The sequence below is a fragment of the Onychostruthus taczanowskii genome, unplaced genomic scaffold (assembly GCF_017590055.1).
Source record: "Onychostruthus taczanowskii isolate IOZ18803 unplaced genomic scaffold, ASM1759005v1 scaffold18, whole genome shotgun sequence".
Taxonomy (NCBI): domain Eukaryota; kingdom Metazoa; phylum Chordata; class Aves; order Passeriformes; family Passeridae; genus Onychostruthus; species Onychostruthus taczanowskii.
In genome coordinates, this window is record NW_024499017.1 from 7,442,699 (window position 1) to 7,462,738 (window position 20,040).

The 20,040-nt window shown below is 48.4% G+C and overlaps 1 protein-coding gene across 1 annotated transcript in view; it reads right to left on the reverse strand.

The window, feature by feature from the left end:
- Nucleotides 1-889: 889 nt before the first annotated feature.
- Nucleotides 890-20,040, reverse strand: part of EDC4 (enhancer of mRNA decapping 4) — a 33,069-nt gene continuing 13,918 nt past the window's right edge. The window contains exons 13-29 of the mRNA XM_041400728.1: nt 19,904-19,976; nt 19,394-19,485; nt 18,549-18,745; nt 17,786-17,874; nt 16,898-17,051; nt 15,319-15,782; nt 13,647-13,748; nt 12,545-12,697; nt 11,226-11,262; nt 10,262-10,442; nt 8,256-8,411; nt 7,427-7,542; nt 6,595-6,760; nt 5,210-5,396; nt 3,838-4,057; nt 3,003-3,166; nt 890-1,766 (exon numbers count right to left, since the gene is read on the reverse strand). Of these exons, the coding sequence (XP_041256662.1) occupies nt 1,574-1,766; nt 3,003-3,166; nt 3,838-4,057; nt 5,210-5,396; nt 6,595-6,760; nt 7,427-7,542; nt 8,256-8,411; nt 10,262-10,442; nt 11,226-11,262; nt 12,545-12,697; nt 13,647-13,748; nt 15,319-15,782; nt 16,898-17,051; nt 17,786-17,874; nt 18,549-18,745; nt 19,394-19,485; nt 19,904-19,976 (2,744 nt within the window). The 3' untranslated portion in view covers nt 890-1,573. The remainder of the gene's footprint in view (nt 1,767-3,002; nt 3,167-3,837; nt 4,058-5,209; nt 5,397-6,594; nt 6,761-7,426; nt 7,543-8,255; nt 8,412-10,261; nt 10,443-11,225; nt 11,263-12,544; nt 12,698-13,646; nt 13,749-15,318; nt 15,783-16,897; nt 17,052-17,785; nt 17,875-18,548; nt 18,746-19,393; nt 19,486-19,903; nt 19,977-20,040) is intronic.

Here is a 20,040-nt window from a genome sequence, read left to right on the forward strand (position 1 = left end):
CCGGCCCCGCCGCCCGCCCCCGGCCCGCCGGCACCGCCCCGGGCCGGCCCCCGGCACGCCCTGCCCGCCCGCCGAGGGGCGGAGGAACCCCCGGGGCTGGACCCCGGCCCGTGCAGCTCACGGAATCACAGAACGGTTTAGGTTGGACGGGACCGTACGAACCGTCTCGTTCCAAGCCGGCACGGACACCTTCCAGCCCTGTGCAAGCTGGTCTGGTGAACACATCCAGGGATGGGGCATCCACAGCTTCTCCAGACAACCTGCGACCCACTGTCCTCACAGGGAAATAATTTTTCCTAATATCCAATCTAATCCTGCCCTCTGTCAGTGTGAAGCCACTCACTCTTGCCCTGTCACTCCCTTGTCCATAGCCCTTCTCCAGTTCTACTGGAACTCCTTTATGTATTGGGAAGGTGCTGTAAGGTCTTCCCAAAGCCTTCTCTTCTCCAGGAAGGAGAAGCAGCCAGAGACATTTTTGCTGTGAAAAGGGGAATTCATGTCCCCTTCCCACAGCCAGCAGCCCACCATCACCTCCCGCCTCTCTCAGCAAGCAGAGACCACTATGCCCTGCTGGACTCACACAGGAAAGCTTGAGCAGAGACTCAGGAAAAAATGTGAAAAGAGAGAGGTCCAGTGGCCCATCAGCTCAGGCTCCAGCCTGGAGATTGTTTGATACCCTAAAAAGACCCCTGAGTCTTCCCTCCACCACACAACAGAAGAAGGTCTCCATGTTTTTTTTCTCAAAAAGTTTTTTATTGAATTGTTCTTAATGTTATTTCAAAAAAAAAAACCAAAAAAACAAACTAAAAAAGAAAAACAAAAAAAAAAAAGAACAACAAAACCCCCCAAAACTTCAAAATTTAGATAAAAAGAAAAACCTCGGTGTAAAATCAAAACTAATGTCTGAAACATGGACATGCTCCAATGCACAACAGAACCGGTGCCCCCCCGGGGCTCTTGCAGTTTGCTGCTGCCTCAGCACCCTGACCCAGAGCCCCTCCCCAGGGCACTCCAGAGGTGTCACCCTGCCCAAACCTGCCTCACTGGGCCAGGTGGATCCCCATGGATCTGGAATTAACGAACCTCAGAGTAACTAACTAATTAATGAATTCTATCTAACCCCTCTCGCTCAGCTGACCTCCTCCCCGTGCCTACAGCCTGCCAGGGAGGAGGAGTGTGAGCCCTTCCCTCAGGGGTGGGTACAGGTTTCTGGTCAGCCAGGAGCGCACACCTCGCCGCTCCCTTGCTGACGGCAGCAGATCCAAACTTTTAAAGGGGTAAGGAATCCATCGGCTTCTGCTGCATGAGACATGGACTGCCAGCCAGCCTTGGGGACGGATGGGCAGGTGAAGAAGAGATTTAACTCTCAAAAAAGAGGCTATTTAGGAAAAATAAGCCAAGTGAATGTTCAGTGACTATTTGGAACTATACACGGATGGTGTTCGCCTTAGAGACATCACACACGCGCCGATAGATTTTCTGGCAAGAGCTCTTAACACCAGCCAGGCGCTGCTGGTAACCACGATCTGCTGGGTGGGCTTTGGTGAGCAGCCCACCAGGCAGCCAGGTGCTCCTAGGTCATGCCAGGGGTGACCAGGCCCTGGAGCATGATCATGAGGCGGCGCGCGGGCTTGCTCAGAGGGTTGTGGGGTTCCACCTGGAGGAACTGGAAGAGCTTTTGCCGCACCTGGTTCATGACTGACCCCATGTGGTCTCGGGTGATGGGGTCGCTTTGGTCAAGGTGCATCACTGCATCCTCCAAGTAGCTGAAGGAGAGAGAGCAAGGTTAGCACCAAACCCAGGATACAATCTCAATCCAATTCAGTTCATGTTAGCGCTGAAGATGCAGTTTTGTTCCCTGCTCCACCCAAACTCTGCAGTATGTTCAGCTGTCACGAAATAAATGTTTCTGACTCACAGCAGAGTCCACCTATCCCTTCCTAAACATGTGAGGTCAGCCTACAGCTCCCAGCCTGCCCACCCACCCCACAACCTGGCTGCTGGAACCAAGGCAGAGGCAACAGCCAGTGAGAACTCCCCTCAGTGCTGGAGGTGACTCTCAGTAGGTATTTCCTCAAATACCTTTAAGCAGAATAAGTCACTCATTAGACAGTAAAACCCATCAGTTTGTGTAGGGTTACAATAAAATCTATCCAGGAAGGGGTGGGATAAGATCAAGACTTTTACCAACAGGACAATGAAGTTCAGATGAGCTATCAGCTTTTAAACCATAGCCTGAGTAAGGCAATGTGGTCACTGCAGGTTTTCAAAAACAATCCAGTTTAATCTTTACAGCAGCAGCCTGTAACTTGAAGTTCTTTTCGGTTTTTCTAGCTTGCTTTATCCTTATTGAGTTAAAAAACTCAGTTTAAGCAATTTTTCCATACAAGCCATAGTCAAAACCTGTAGGCACCTTAACAATTTAGCTTTTAAGGGCAGATAGCAGGGTTTTGACTCAGACACTAAAAATGTTCATGGCAAGTATCAGTACAGTCACTATTTTGTCACACAAGCTTTGCTTGGAACATCTACCAGAAATTGTACCAGTAGCTCCTGCTGCAGCCTCCCACTGAGCCTTTCTGACAGTCACGACAAGGAACTGCTGACACAAAGTCCAGTGATGGGTTAAGAGCAGAGGACAGAGCAAACTTGCCCTGTATCCATTGTACTGTCCAGGGAACATGGCACTATCCCTTCTTTTGCCTCCACAAGGAAATCTTTCCTTGGGGAATGGGGATTGCTGCACAGGCTGCAAACATTTACAAGCTACAGTTCCAGAGGTACCAGCACCTACTGCTGGGTACTCCTTCCACTGCTACCTCAGGGCAGCAAAGCTTTCTGTAGTAATGCTGATATATTTTTCTGAGTTACCACTGGCTTTAAACATGCCAGTAACAGGCTACAGAAACTCCAACTTTTGACAAAAGTTCTACTTTCCACTTCCAGGCACTGAATTTAAAGCCAGGGCTAAGAACAGGACCCAGTTCTCTGGTCATACTCACTTCAACTTCAGTTCTGTACGAGTGCCCAGATCTGAGGAGAGCTGCTGAATGAGGGAGAGCAGCACAGGCTGGGACAGTGGGCATGGATGCTGTCCAAATACTTGCTGAGTATCCACAGTCTCACAGACGTAGAGAACCAGGTTGAGATCAGCTGCTGTTAGAGCCTGCAAGGAAGACACAGCTAGAAATGCACAGGAACCAACAGGCAGGTGAGGGACATGGGACAGTGACAGCTCTGGGATGCTCAGTGGCTCAACAGCTTCCTCTGGGAGCAAAAATCTCTGCACCTCTGCTGTACAGGCCAGCAGGGCCATCTTCAGGCTCTTGCTCTATGCTTTGAGGACACCTGTGTGTGTTCCAAGCTCAACAGAGCACAACCACACAGAGGGGAGCAGGTTACTGTCAGTAGCATGGAGCAGGGCCAGGCTATCATTCACTCCCAGAAGAGTTTGTCTGCAGCAGCTCAAAGGGATCTGCCTGCATGTTCAAAGTCAAAGGCAAGGTCAGGCCCCAGCTGGCAGATCTGCCTGGAGAGGCTTATGAAGCTCTTCAGAGGTGTGCCAATGGCAGAACACGCTGGTTTACTGGAGCACTGACAGTGTCCTGACAGGACATGGGCAGGGATGAAACAACTTAACTGCTACCAAATCATGGAACCTGCAGGGCTCCAGCTCCACCTGCATGAGAGCAACTGCACCCCTCAGGCACTCCACTGCCACAGGTCTCTTCAGTCAACTCCTGTCTAAGCTGTTGTGAGATTATGTGTCCACGCCAAGGAGCTTTTTCCTTCTCAGTCCCCAACAAGCAGTGAATGACTACCAGGAAAACTAGGTACCTGCTGGAAAGCTTGGTTGAGGTGTCCCTGCTGGAGCAGCTGAAGGATGTGAGTCTGCTGGGACTGGAAATCCATGTGAGTAGAGGGGATGGGTGTCCCGGCTGCCGAGCGCATTGCCTGGACGATGCTCGAGGTGACAGCTGCCTGCTGCTCCTTCATAGCCAGGCTCACTTCTCCTTTAATGACTCTCTGCACCTGGGCCAAAATAGACTCCTGCATGCTGAAAAAAACAAAACAGAGCCCATGGGCACCTCTGAGAATGAAGAGCTCAGGGATAACACTGCACAAAGCTTACACCAGTGAGAAAACACAGGCTGGTTTGCTTTTTGTAGTGGGGCTCCCTAAGGGTTCCTACAAATAGATCTGAGGCACAGGCAACTCGTGACCAACACCACAACATCCCTGAGTGCACTTGGAAGATGCTGGGATTCTGTGCAGGAAAGTGACATTTCAGGGAACTAAGTCTCTCATCAAACAGCGTTTTAAATCTTTAATGTCTCTGGCTTACAAGCAAGGCAGCTAAGCTGTGGGGTTATCCCCAAATGGGGCCAGCTTCCTACAGGAGATCTGTCAGATGCAGCTCCTCGTGTGCAGATGACACCTTTAGAATGAGAACACACTTACACTGTGCCTGTGACTTCTCCACAGAAGAGATTTCACAGTGCAGACTCTGCTGCTCTGTGTGACACCTTTTCCCTCAAGGGCTGGATTCTCCCCTCTCACAAAGGGTACAAAGCATCAAACCTGCTCTACCACAGGAAGAAAAGCAGGGATTCCTTGGGAACAAGCATAGCCCATGCATCAAGACCAGGATTTAGTCTGGTGGCTTTCCTGGCAACTCTGGCCTGCATTGGGGACCCCAGTGCATTCTGACATATGTTCTAATGGCTTAAAACAGACAGGGTTGTTTTGCCCCATAGGTGAGCACCAGCCAATCCCAATGCCTGGCAATCTGCCACTGGCTCACGGGGTGAATGTGCTGGAGGCACTGCTGGGATCCCATCCTGAGAGCAGGAGGGCGAAGCACAAACTGCTGCGGAGCAGTTGTGGGGAGAGAGGGTAGCCTGCAGAAACTGTATGCTTGAGGACACTGAGTAAAGAAAAGACTCCTCTGAAATGATCTTCAGGAAGGACTCAGATTTTGAATCTGCTCAGGGGTGCCTTAGATCCTTCTGTTCTCCACCGTGCACACGGGACCTGGAGAAAAGCAGGCCCTGAGCTTCCCAATACAGCTGGGAAACCTTCTGTGGGCAACAGCCACCAGCCCACCTGCTTTGCCATGGTGCAGGGCCAACAAGCAGCCCTAGAGCACTCCTGGCTTGCATGGACCTCTCAGTGACATCTCTTTCCACAAGCCCAGCTGCCAACTTACTTGCCCACGATGACGTGCAGCTGGTGCTGCACCTCGGCATGGACGCTGGCCGCGATGGTGGACGCCAGCTGCTCCGTGGTGCTCTGGAAGGTGCTGATCAGCTGCCGCAGCTGGTTCAGCAGCGGGTCCCGCACCTCCTGCTCTCGTACCTTCTTGTTCTTCAAGTGAGCCTCTAGCTGCTGGATATCTGCAACAAGCAGAGAGGGAGGTGTTTGTGCCATCTGCACCTGTGCAGATGATCAGGGCAGAAATCCAGCTGCCAGGCTCTACATGTTCTGCAGCAGAAGTGATTGCTGAGCCCGTGTATGAGCACAGGACAGAGGAGAAGCACAGGCCTTGCTTTGGGCTGTATTATATGAAATTAGAAACCCATCTTCCAGTCTTCCCATATGAAATTAGAAACCCATCTTCCAGTCTTCCCATCACAAAACACAGCCACAAACCCACCAGTTCTCCTACAACAGACTTCTACAGGCACTTCTTGCTCAGGGGACATAAAGGCAGGAGTGAGGGTGTTTTATTTCATACATAGTGAATTGTGATCTGAATTAGTTCAATGCTCATGAAGAGGGGAAACTTTTCTGACAAGAAAGAAATAATGTCTTCAAAGATTTAAAACCTGTATTTTAAAATATCTTAGGAACTGGCCTGATCAAAAGGGAGAAGAATGTAAGCTCTCATATTTGTGGGAGATCTGTGTGGAAGAGGAAGGGTACAAAATTAACAGCAGCTGGAGACACCCTGCAGATCTATGGCCAACAGAAGTCACTGTGCTGGCACTGGCCACATTCAGGCCCTCTCAGAAACCAGCTCTGCAGAGTAATACCTGTCCAGCCTCCCAAAGGCCAAGGATCTGCATGCCAAGCCTGAGAACAGGAATGATCTTCCACAGTGCATCAGTGTATAGTTTTCCTTACTTAAGGGTATGCTTTATTTCAGCCTATGTCCACACTGTTCAACCAATAGTTAACCTCTGGTCATGCTGGTACCCTCCTTTAAACCTTCTCCTATCCATTACTGCTCTGAGAGGAGAGTCTAGCTGCACGACAGCTACGCTTTCCATTCATCATGTTCCTGACATCAGGATGGGATAATCCTGCAGCTGGGCTTTTCCTACTCAATAGATGAAGTCACAGATTCCCAGAACACAGCTGAGTGTTTTGCTATGTGGGCTACAAAGACCAGAAGTGAATCCATACTCTTATAGCACCACCTACAAAAACCTCCCCACTTCTGCTTCCCAAATATGAAACAGAACACATGGATGGACTAAGAGCTTAAACACTCACCAGTGAAACTCTGAAAGGCAAAAAAATAAGGCAAACATGTTGCCAGCCACTAATGCAAATAGTGCAGAGAACAATTGAAGAAGAAAACCTACTCACATTCCTGTGTGCCCTGCTTGAAGGTGTCATTGATTTGCTGGAACATGGACTGGCAGCTCTTCTCAAAGGCTGGCAGCACGACGCTCTGGAAGGCCTCCCTGTAGGCTGACTGGATGGGTCCCTGCAGAGTGTCAGCTGTGGCCCTCACAACACTGTCTGTAAGGTTCTTACAAGCACACAGAGAAAATTCCAGAAAATTAACTACAGACTGCTCCAGGACTAAGGATGTGATCAAACACCAGGTCCCGGCAACACACCCACACCAGGTAAGGACAGCCCAGTGTCCAAGGGTGTTCCCTTGGCTCTTCCCACTGGCCAGGCTGCACTGACTCCAGCAGGTAGAACCTCTGCTTGCTCAGGGGCTGCCCAAAACCAGCACCACTTCTCTGTACTTCTGCTGTAGAGCAAGGGAAGGTGGCACAGTAAGGCACAGCTCCTTTCCCCTTCTCCTCCTTCCTTCCCAAAGAAATGTAATTCCCTGCCATGGTAAGTAAGCAGCTTGTACCCCCTAAATAATGTAGATATGGACAACAGAATGCAGCCAGTCAAACATTTGCCACTTGACTGAGTTTGCCCTAAAAGTCACTGCTGTGGTGAGAATTTCTACTCTAGTAGAAAATTAACAACTTGGTAAATTAAAAACGTGTTAATAAGGCAAAATGGGCAGGGGAGCATGCAAAGAGTTTGTCCTCCTAACGAGACCATGAAAAAGCTTTGACTACTGGCAGCTAAACTGGCATTACAGAGGTGAGGGGGAAAAGGCATAAGAAGTTGCTACCCAGGCAGGTGACAACTCAGTGTGCCCTGGAAAAGCTACTCTGGTACTCCTTACCTTTGATTTCACTAGCTTGGTAATATTCTCTTTCAGTGTCCCCTCAACAGCAGTGAGCTTGGTAGCAATAGTATTACTGAGCTGGCTGACAGTAGGATCCATGCTCTTGGAAATGCCTAGGCAACAAAAACACGACAAAAACGCAGCTTTAAGCCTAAAGTCACACTTCAAAGTCCAGAAAATAAAATATAATCAAATGATTCTTGAATATGACACAGCAAGGGACAATGGTCACAAACTTTGCTTGGGGAAATAAGGTTAGACATTTGAAGAAAGTCTTTGCTAGGAAGGTGGTACAGCTCTGAAAGTCACCAGAAGTTGTGGAACCTCCAGCCTTGAGAGTTTTTAAGAGTTGGTGTGACGAAGTCACAGCTGACCTGATCCAAAATAGCAGGCAGCCCTGATTAGGCAGCTCTGGCTGCAGGCCTTCCCACCAGCAGTTTTTGGAACATTTCCTTACACGCATGGTGCCAGTGCACTGAGAAAGAGCAAAGACAACTTCAAGCTTGCTCCAGCCAAGTCCCAGCATTTCCAAATTCATCAGCCTCCTTCACCTTTCTCTACTGAACAGACTCCAAAGGCTTTAGAGATTATTATGGAAGGTCAGACCACACTCTCTGGAAAGGCATTCCCTCTGGGAGCCTCATACTGTGTCTAAACCACTTCTCAGATTACAGTGGGGCCCACAGCAGCCTGTTGTGCAGACAGACTGGTGCTCACACCACCTAACTCCTGCTTCACACAGTGCCAGCACTTCCCCAGCGTGCTTTTGATCCCAGTGGAGCTACCTGTAGGGATCCACCTCCCAGCCTCAGGCAGCCACACTCACACTGGGGCACAGTCTTCTTCATCTCCTCGCGGATGGTCCTCTCCAGGCGGTTGCACACAGCTGTGGACAGGGACTGGGAGAGCTGCTGGGACAGGTGCTCCTGGAGCTGCCCATTGCGCTGCTGCCCTTCCATCAGCACCCGGTCCAGTCTTCTCTCTAACGAGAATCTGGGTTAAGGAGCACAACGACAGATTTCCTGCCTACCCACAACACTCCTGTCCACAAAGATGGACAGTAGCCTCACCTCCAGAGGCTCAGGGAGAGCAAATGTGCAGCTCTGGTGAAAGAGTGGTCTCATAAGATTACTGCTGTGTTCCTGAAACAGGGTGCTCTTAAACATTTGATCAGGGTGAGAAAAGAGCTTTGGAAAGTTGAACAGCTAAAGTAAGTTGGACAGTACTGTTTCCTACATACTTTGGTTACCTTGGCTGCCCCATTAGCAGCTCAGCCCCAGCCAGCCACTCACTCACTCCTCTGCAGCAGGATGGGGGAGAGAGCTGGCAGGATAAAAACCAGCAAGCTCATAGGTTGAGGTAAAGACAGTTTAAGAGGTAAAGCAAACACTGCACAAGCCAACCAAACAAAATAAGGAATTCCTTTACTACTTCCCATCGGTGAGCAGGTGTTCAGCCATTCCCAGGAAAGCTGGGCTCCCTCATGCCTAACAGGGACTGAGGAGGACAAACACCATCAAACCAAGTGTCCCCTCTTCCTCCTCCTTTCCCCCAGCCTTTACTTCTGAGCACAGCATCACACAGTGTGGGGCACCCCTTTGGTCACTGGGATCAGCTGCCCTGGCTCCGTCTCCTCCCAACTTCTGACCACCCCCAGCCTCTGCCTGATGCAGCAGCATGAGAAACAGAGAAGGTCTTGACAGGGCTTAGAAAAAGAAAAATCAGCAAAAACATCAGTGTGTTATCAGCATTGTTTTGGTCACAAATCCAAGACATAACATACATGAGCCGCTGTGAAGAAAATGAAATCCATCTGAGCCAAAACCAGGGCACCAGAAACCATCAAGTCCAATACCCATAAACAGCAAGTTGGTAAAAATGTTTCTATAGGATGGAATTAGTGGATGTGATACAGTGATGGGAACAAATCCAGGCTTCAGGCTACTCATACCTCATGAAACAAGCAACCTCTCTGAAGGAGCCAACACACAAACACATCTGAAACAAACAATGAAATGCCAATTCAGTTGCTGACAAAATTCAGTGCATGCATAAAGTTGTGGAGAAAGGAAAAATTATTCTAGTATTACAATATAGTTCTAGACATAGAAATTCAGTATAAAAGTATCTAAATTATCTGTGAATATCAGACTGATGGTCAAAAAAGGAAAATCTGAGACTAATTAATAAAGAGAGCTATTGTCATAGAATTTAAGAGTGGTTTCAGACATGAGATAGGCTGGAGCTGTTCAGTTTGGGGAACAAAACCAAATTCAGTGCAGCCAATGTACACAGGAACCAATGACTCATAATACAATACAAATAACTTGATACCAGGTTTGAAAGCAGCAAAAGAAAATACTTCTCAGACAACACATAAGGGACCTGTAGACCACCATATAAATAAATGTGGACAAACAAGATAATTCTATATCCAGCTATGCAGTGTGGCAGCCAGATGCTGCTTCTGGTGCAAGTACTGACTTGCCTTAAGGAGGAAAGGAAGGAAAGGATCAGTCCATAATTACTCTTGTGCAACTGGGCACTGCCTGAGGTGGGATAATGTACCAAGTGCACCTCTGGCCAGCACTTATGGCTTAATGGGTAACTAAGATTTAATGGCACAGAGAAAGTGTCAGGTCTTCTCTGTTCTATTTCTGAGTTTCTTGCCCTGAGAAAGGGCCTGAGAGGAACTGCAACAGTTATGCTGCAGCCAGGCAATTGTACTGCACCTAGAGCCCCACGCTCCCAAGATCCTTGACCTTCCTGAGCCTTCCTCACGCCTCTAGTCTGCCCTGCAGCCTTCCACTCAACACCTGCAAACAAGGATACGCTCCTGCTCCTGCTGGGAGTCGATCACCCTCTCCATGTGGCCCATGAGGGAGCTCTGGATGGCATCGAGGTGATCCGTGAGTCTCTGCAGCAGCTCCATCTGGTTCTGCCGCAGCTCGGAGAGCTCCCGCTGCTGGCTCCTCAGGATGCACATCACCTCATCCTGGAACTCCGGTGTCACCTACGTGTGGAGAGGACAAGCATTGATTTCTAACAGCACTGGAGGTCAGCTGAGTTTTCTGCTCAGTATCGAGTCAGCCTCTGTGCCTGGCAGTGAAGTGTAACACACAATGCAGCAAACAGGACCAGTTTAATGCCTGCTCGCAAGAACTGTTGTGTCAAGGAATAAAATCATAAAACAAGGTTCCTGCATGGAATTAATAAATGGCTGCTTAGAATATCATCTGATTAGATACAACACGCCCTTCAAAACAGATTTTATTCACTTTTGGCCAGGTACTGAGAGTGTTGATGCCTACAAATGTAAACAATGACCTCAAACACTCACAAAAGAGCTGTGCAATCAGTACACTAAGGAGGCTTCTTTAGAGCACTTTTTCACATCTTTTGTTTATTTGAGAACACCAAACAACTGGACAAGTATAAATTTAAATATGTTGCCACTTCACTGCTCAAAATAGTTCAAGGAGTGTGAGGACCCACCCTTAAGGGGAAAGAACAAGGAGACACACACATCAAGGCCAATCCCCCTGTGACCCTTTCTTTGACAGGAACGGCTTATCCTGCTGCAGGCAGAGGCAAGTATGAGAAAGAAATCACCAGTCTGGAGAGCACAGAGCTCCTTCTCTGCTGCATGTCAGCACTGAGCAACTCCAAGCCCAAGTGCAGCCCCCTCTTAATCTGCTAGAGCATGACCCATGATACTTCAAGGAACTGGAATGAACTTTCTCCTAGGTCTTCCCTACTAAGACATGAAGCATCATGAAGAGCAGCTCTGACTCACCTGGTTGTTAGATGATCTTGGTGACTGGGTCATATCCCTGGAAACAAACAGAGAAAGAGTAGTAACCCAATTATGTCAATTAACTCTTCTTATTATCCAAATCTTCTGCCAAAACAGATCACACGTTTTATGGTTGCTTTAGATTTTACACTCCAGCTCATAACTCCAGCTTGCCTTGTGTAACATGGAGAATGATGGGAAGGTGATGAAATCCCAGTCCTTACAGCACTATTACACTATCATTTGCACTGTTCACAGACCCTGAAATTCCTTACAGACTGGTCCCTTTCCAGGGAAGAGACCTGAACCAAGTGTTAATGAGGACTATTACAAAGTGCACTCCCCACTGGTTTTTCAGTTTTGTCCAAATCCGAAGCCAGGGAAGACCCAAACAAGTATTCATTTGTTAAAATTTAGAATGAATAAGCACAAATCATCTACTGTGATTCTAGCTCTCAAGGTGAAGACACTAGTGATGCACTCCAGCTCATACAGCAGAATAAAGAAAAACCCTGAACTGATCCACAAATATTGCATGTCTCCATCAAAGTCACAGATCAGTGAAGAAAAGTAAACACTTTTAGTTCCCAGACAGTATCCACTCAGCAACTTCCAAAGGAGTGAGACAGAAAAAGTGAAAATCATTTCAGAGGCCAAGAGCTTCCGGGTGCCACTGTGCAGGACCACAGCCAGAATTAAATGCCACAGCCCATCTTTGTTGTGATCTGCACAGCCAGAGACCCAAATCATGGAGCTATGGGAACACAAGAAGAGGACAGAGCCCCATGCAGAAGCTCTGCTGCTCTCCTCACACTGATGCAGACAGATTGGTCTAACATGCCATGGGCAGACCATTCCAGTCACCAATTTCCACTTACATGATATTGATACAAACATGTTTAGAAACACACAGAAGCAGCAAGCAGGTAAAAAATGACAGATATTGCTGAACAAGGGCACTGTGCTGCTGTTCAGAAGCCAATTAAAAATGGAGGCCATTGTGACACTCACAGTTTCAATGAAGCCTTCACTGAAACCAGTGAAAGGGCCTTGTGTCACCTCACAATGTGTAATTTACCTCCCATATATTTTTCTCAAGCCCAGGCTGTATTTTGGATTTTGAGTCCCAGCTGGAGATAGTGCAGAACTATTCCCATGCCTGAGTACCCAGCAATGCCTTCTGTGGGGTTCCTGCCCTTTGCAAACAGGGTGAGGGCAGGGAGCACTTGGCTGCTGCCTCAGACCCCAAGGGCTGCAAGAGGTTGTGGCCCTGGCCAGCTGGTCCTGCAGCCTCCTGTGCCCTGGCCAGCCCAGCATACCCATCATCTTTCTTGCCCTTCCTCTTCAGCTTTGGGGAAGCCCGGGGGGATGCCTTGACTTTCCAGTCCTTCACAGGCAGCCTCTGCGCAGATGCTTTGGCACCAAATCCACCTGACGTAGAAGCCAAGCTTGCAACTTCATCATCGTGGTCACTGTGAAGGAACAGAAGGGAGAGACATCACTCACAACACTGGACTGTGTCAGCCTTCACTGCAGGGATGGATCCACACTGCTCTTCATCCACACACGGCCAGAGTCAGCTACAGACACCCCCACTTAACCTTTCACAGTCACCTCCACAGAGCTCACAACAGGCTGCTCTGCTTTGTTCCAGGTCTGCTCAGGCTGAGCTCGAGTGCTGTGCAGCAAGGCTTGAGGGTCCCTGCATTAGGGACACAGGGCCCAGGCAGCGTGGCTGAAGGATGCCTGTTCAGCTGCAAACCCTGGCACATGAGCCCCAGCATGGCCTAGCAGGGAACCCAAGCACAGCACATCTCTACAGCTTTACAGACAGCAAGCACTGGACACAGAACACAGTCCAGGAACAGAGGAGGATCAGGTGAGCCCAAAACGTCTGTGATCCTCAGTACCTTGGAGACTTTCCCCTGCTGATCAGCTTCCAATACAGGCTGCATGTTTCAGTCTGAGTTAATGTGTGGATTGTGGACAACCCTCAGCTGTCAAACAGGGCTGAGCTTGTCAGGCACACAGAATGTGCCCACAGAACTTCAGGGGCACTTATAAGGGAGGAAAGGTGTCAGAAGCAGGAAGGTACCTGAGGTACCCTTGCTACCTTATATAAGGTACAGTATTTGGAAACTGACCTTTAATAGCTTTTTACTGGTAATTAAATTGGTCCATGCTTTTAGAAGCAGCAGAATCAAACCTTTTCCTACAGAGAATAAACTGGAGAGGGCCCAGAGGCCATGATGAGCTGAAGTCACCAGAACATGAGGAAAGCTGGGCTGCAAACACACTTTAAGTCAGGAGACAAAGCAGAGACATTCACCCCACACATGAAGACTGGCTGGGGTCAGAGGCACAAATGCAGCCTGATCTGAGTCCATGTAGGGTGGGAGAGGGGGCTGAGCACTCTGGTACCTTTGTTCTGCACTGGCATCCTGGCTGTCATGCTGCAGAAGGTGGTAGCTGTGTCGATGGTAGGAAGAGCTCTTGTGCTTTTCTTCAACCTCATCCCTTGGGCTAGAGAGGGGAAAAAAGAAAATACCATCATGAAAGTCTCTTTCAGTTCATATTCCCTCTCTCCATGTCTCATGAGAGATCCTGATAGAAGCCTGTAACAAAAATCAACCCCACGCTGATCCCACAGACCCAGGAAGAGGCAGGTGTTGTGTAGAGGCACTAAGCACTTGATCTTGTCCATGTGCTTTTCTGGGGCTTCTAAAGGGGAGAAGCAGTTCAGCTATGCTTGAAGTAGTAACCAAGAACTATCTCCCAACAGACATTCATGCAAGACAGGTAAGCCACTACTCAAACCTGGCAGCACACCATACTTCCATGAATAGCATCATCTTGAGTTTGCTTTTCCTCATTTAATACTGACCACTGAAGCAAAAATCATCAGTGCTTCTTAGTTCCTTAAAGTGTCTGAGGAAGTGTGTGAATTTGATGGGTCAGCTCCAACAGACAGGATTGTAACAGTGGATCCAGTCTGAGACTTACAATGATTTTGAGAGCACACTCTGCACATGCTTCTAGGCTGTCAATTAGGTCTGCCTGAGTGCAGCTTGCAGGAAGGACTTTACACAGAAGTGAGCACTGGTGAAATCTCTCAGTCAGAGATAGCAGATCTGGTATTCTGATGTAAGACATCCAGAAGAATTCAAAGACAGAGTGGGATTGAGGGGAGTGGTAAACTCCTACAAAAGCATTTTCTCAAGTTCATATTATGAGTAAAAGAAAAAATATTGTGTAGAAACACAATCTTAATGCCCCCCAGAGCCATCAGATAGGACTGTTTCCTGAAACAACATCCTCAGCTGTGGAGGCACAAGGTGAGGCCTTTCTTTGCAACTCTGGTGAGTGAACAGTCCAGGATTACCTGAGGGACAACACTGACCCTCTCAGCCTTCCAGTCCTGCTGAAAAGAAAGGTGTTTGCAGGTTCACATGGTGAATGTAGTCCCAGCCTAAGTGGAATCTGGAGATGCCAGATGCATCTCGCTGTTCTCATCCTACTACAGGACAGGGACCCTAATTCTGTGATGAAACCCAGCACTGCTCCAGCACAACAGATTGCTCCTTCTAAGTGAGGTTGCACCACCCTTCATTCCTGCTCCACTGCCATTCATTTTCTGACTGCTAAAGTACTTAATGTATTTATAACACTAGCTGCATACAGCCAGTCCTAGAAGAGAGACACACAAGCAAACCTGTCAGTTATTTTGTCAATTGATTCAGTAAAAGCCTGCATCACCTGGGGAAGAACGTAGCTTGTACTGGTTTGATTTCCAGAGCACACACAAAAAAAAAAATCTCGTGTCTCCATGTGGACATGAAGGCCAACAAAGTAGACTTTTCACCTTCTTAACAGAGATCATTTATGCCTCAAAGGGTATCAGAGAGCAGAAATGGTTACAGATGGCCTAGGAAGTTCAGGACACAGCACAGAGGAAGCTGACTCATCAGATCCTTCAAGGGAAAGAGGGATGGAGAACTGCTCTGGATTAATCACAACATAAGAGCTTTTCACCAAGCTGCCAATTTGGCAATGCAAACAAATTGCCCTGTGCCAGACAAACCCAAGGGATTACCTGTCTGCCATGCTGTTCCTGGTTTCCCGGGTTATGTCAGGAGCTGCCGGCCATGGCTGACTCACAACACTGTCAGAAGATGCATTTTCCTGAGTTAAAGCAGTCTCCAGTAAGGATGGAGCATTCAGTCTGTCCACCTCCACTGGAGGCATGTCCAAAGAGTGGTGGCTGTGCTCGGAGTTGTGGCGGTTCCTGGGAGACAGCAAGTGCAAGGCAGAGGCAGCTGAGGCCATACTGTCTGCGTGGTGCCCGGGCTCCAGCACCTCCCCAGGGAGCCCGGGCGCAGCCGCCGCAAAGCTGCGCTGCAGGGTCTCGGAAGCGATCTCTGGGATGTCCTGGGACATGGCTGTGGAGGCAGAGGAAATGACATCTGGGGAGCGCTCACGGGTGGGAGAAGCCTGGGGCACCACCAAGGGCTCCACTTCCTGCAGTTCCAGTGCTAGAGAGGAGTTTCCTGGTGCGACCTACAAACAAAAAGAATTGAACAAGAGGCTTTAGGATAATGTGGAGACACTCCAAGAACCCCCGGTGTCTTACACTAACTGCCTTTGAAAACAGCCTGCTGTTTCCTCATGTGATTCCCTGGCTCCCACTCCTTCACCAGATGGAAAACAGTCCCAGCACTTGTAGTGGACTCTCAACTGGGCTAACAACACACTGAAGCCAATGCTAGTTTGAACTTGCTTTCAAAAGAAAATGTAACACAAATTCTATCTCCCTGCTCTGCTCCAGACTCCCTTCTCTTTGAAGGAGAACATTAGTTTTAACATTGAACATCTCCTGGGCTGAAAACTTGTTTCAATTTCAAACTTTGATCATGATCTGTTCTACACAACACCTGGAAATTAAAACTAAGGGATAGGAAATTGCGATTTCAGACTCATCAGACCAACAAGCAGGAATAAGCCTTTCCAGGTAGCAGTCTCTTAACACAAAGACTGACCACTTCCAGCCACTGGGATGGTGACAGCACAAGCTGTCTCTCTATTGCTGTATCTATAGCTGTATCTCTCTTTCAGAGAGAAGCTGTTCTATATATGGACAAATTCCACCAACATGGCTGAGTAAACTGAACTGCACATCTGTGCCAGCAGCTTTGTTTACCAAAGGGCACACACTGTCCCTGTGAACATCCAAAAAAGTGTAATTTAATAGAATCCTACAAAGGTTTGGGTTGGCAAGGACCTTAAAGCTCATCTCGTTCCAACCCCACTGCCATGGGAAGGGACACCTTCTACTAGACCAGGTTGCTCAAAGCCACATCCAATCTGGCCTTGAACACTTCCAGGGATGGGGCATCCACAGCTTTCCTGGAAAGTCTATGCCAGTGCCTTACCACCCCCTGAAAAAAGAATTTCCTCCTAACATCTAACCTAAGCCTCCCCTCTTCTACTTTAAAATCATTCTCCCATGCCCCATCGCTGTCTCCTCATGTAAAAAGTCACTCTTTAAAGCACTAAAAGGCCACTCTGCTCCTCAGAGCCTTTTGTTCTCCAGGCTGAGCAATTTCAGCTTGTAGAGGCCCATAGAGAGGTTCCTTGGCCCATGAGAAGGAATGGAGAAGCATTTGGAGCCTTACTGGAACAGGTGCCTTTGGTGTAAGCTTGTCAGGGAGGCCTGGGATAAGAACAGAGTGACTCCTAGGACTGGTCTGGAGACTGCTGCTGCTGCTGCTCAGTGTGAGGCTGGTGTCCAGCTGCATCTTGGGGCTCACAGTCAAGTCTTCTGAAGCTCTGCAGAAACAGACACCAACAAATCAAGCAGCCAAAAGAAATGACTGATCTGCATGAAATACTCAAGATGAGGCAATGGGGTACAAAGGTCAGTGGAGGAGCCCTTGCTCTTTCCAGCACGGGCAGCTACTCCCTGTCAATGAGCACCTGCATGTCCTAGTCCCCATACAGCCCAGAGAGATACCAGGTGGAAACAACAAAAAAGAAAAAAAGGGGCATTGCAATCTTTTAGAATTCGAGGGGTCAGCGAGAGAAGGGACCAGTTGTATCTGCAGAGCACACTGTACAGGGAGAAACAAGACACTATGAGATAGGTCTCCCTCCTTTTCCCAACCCCCAGAAGCGAAGTTCTCCCGTTATGCAGCCCAACCCACTGTCACACACACATTTTCCTACCAGTCCTAATTCCCTGTCCTTGGTGGCTGCAGAGTTCTCTTACCTGTAAACAACAATGGCCCTTTGGGAAGAGCATGGAGAGCAACAAAACTGAGCTGCAATAACAGAATCCCTGTGAGGCACACATAAAACACTCTTGTTGGCCCCTAGATAACAGACATGTTCCAAGCTGCAATAGGGATGCAAACAGCTGCCTATACAGGGATGTTGGGACTCAGGCCAGTTTCTAACTCTGGTTACAATCTCCTCTCCTGCAAGACGTGCTACAGCTCTGTGCTATCCCAAAGGCCTGTGCCAGTTCAGCTGCAGATGCATTATTTATCTCATGTGCTATTTACCTGGGCAGAGAGGCATCCGTGACAGAAGTGCTGCTCATGGCTGTGACTGCAGTCAGGGAACTGACACTGCTGCCTGGAGACACAGCAATCTGCAAGGAAACACACAGCAGTCAGGATGGCACAGAGGGCAACAACACAACTCAACCGGAGAAAGAAAGACTCCTAGAGAGTCTCTGGTGAAGAGGGAATAGAAAACTCCCCCACAGGTTGGGTTGTTCTGCTAAGGTGCTGGTCAAAGGCAAGTCCCAAAACATCCTCATCATATGGCTGCTTTTACTGGGGAACTGCTGAGTCCCCAGAGTGACCTCACCAGTGCAGAGGGACAGTGGGCTTATGGCAGAGTGGGGTACTCCACTGGAGTCTCACAAGTCTGAACAGTCCCATCTACCTACCTGATCATTTCAGATCTGCATATTTTCTTCCATTACAGTTATATCATATCCCCAAATAACATGTGTAAACCAGTAAGAGCAGTCTCCCAGCTCAGATACAGTTATTTAGCAAACCCACATTTCTACAAAGCATACCTGTATCAGTGGTTCTGCAGTTAAACACAGCACTTACAACACCAGCTTAGGCCAGTTTAGCATTTCAGATGTGCCAACAGGTCTCTGCTCAGTCTGGCTACAGGCAGAGTTTCCTGTGTGCTCTGCATTCAGCTAGCAGAGCTTATCACAGTCATTACAGCTGGAAAGCATGTCCAAAAGTACCAAAATCCACCCCCATCCCCTGCATCACCTTAACAATGCTGATCTCTGATTACCTGTTGAAGAGAAGTACTTGGTGTCATGAATGCATCTGGAGTCATCAGCTTGGGTTTGGCATCACTGGAGAGAGAAAGGAAGTCTGCTGGCACAGGCAGATCAGCGATACGCCGCAGGTCTGGCTGGGAGCCGTGCACAGACTCCTTCTCAGATCCCAGCCCTTCCGTGCTCAGATCAGCCATGTGGTCTGGAAAGGCTTCAAGGGAGAGGTACAAATCAGTCTGGAACTTCTCTCCAAAACTAAAGCTCTAATTCCACAAAATATAAACTTGTGCTATTGGATGCCATGCTTGATTCCAAAAAGACTAAGCAAAAACCCTGCAAGATCCCAGTGAAAGCTTAGAGCAAAGCAAATCCTGTGTTATGCTTCCTCTTTGTATGCCAGACTGGATTTTATCAGGCTTTGATAATAAAATGTTCAAGCTTCCTTTCTTCCCTAAAAGCAAGTCCAGTTGAAATGCCACATCCCAGAATGGTGAATGAGCTGAAAGTGCTCATCACAGACAGCCCAGCCCCCTCTACTCCCACAGCTCTGCTGTCACTCTGATCTCTTCCACCTGACAAGAGACAAACTTCAAGTTTCTTTCACAAGTGCCAAATCACCCAGGACAGTGAACTCAAGCATGCACAAAGCATTAGCACTCCTGGTCTAACACATCCCAAACTCCACACCCACAACCAGGGTCTAACCAGCTTCCTGCTCCACTGCTACTCCAATGTCATTCCTTTATGCAATGACACTACTGCAGTACAAAGAGATAGCCAAAACCACCCTCCTGCTCTCCCCACCAATAACCTTTAAGGGCTCAGCAACACTGAAGACCAATTTAACACACATGCTCACCAAATTCTTCGTGAGAGCCATGGGTAGGCATGGAAGCACTTGTGTCAGGGCTATGAAGAGGCTGGAATCTAATCTGCACATCCTGTAGGGCCCTAGAAAGAAACAAGCATCTCTCATAAGCTTAAGAACCACCAGGAGAAGATTTAAGGCATCATTAAGGCTCAGAAGATTTCTCTTCACTGAACTAATTCCCTTGGAAAATGCTTCAGTGTTTTCTGCCTGTCACAGAAGCAACAGAAGCTGACCCTCACTCAGCCATGTCACCCAGTTCTGCCACCCAGGGTATTTGAGATGCTTCCCAGCATCTGTGTGAGCACAACTCTGAAATCACTCATGGCCTTGGAACTACAAGCTTGTCACACCATTCAGGGCTACCTCCTGGTAAGGCCATACACACCCCAGAAATTTCTGTGGGGCCAAGTAGCTTTTGTTATGAACAAAAGAATTTAACTTAAATTTCTACAGGTCAGTTCAGGGCTAGGACAAAGACAGCTGCACACACATACTCACTTGGTGTGAACACAGAAGAGTTTTATCAGCACACCTGCTGCTGATTCAACAGCCCCAGAGCCCTGAGCACCTTCTGGAAGGGACACAAAGGTAAAATATGAAGTTGCATGGAAACTACACACAAAGTACTACAAAAG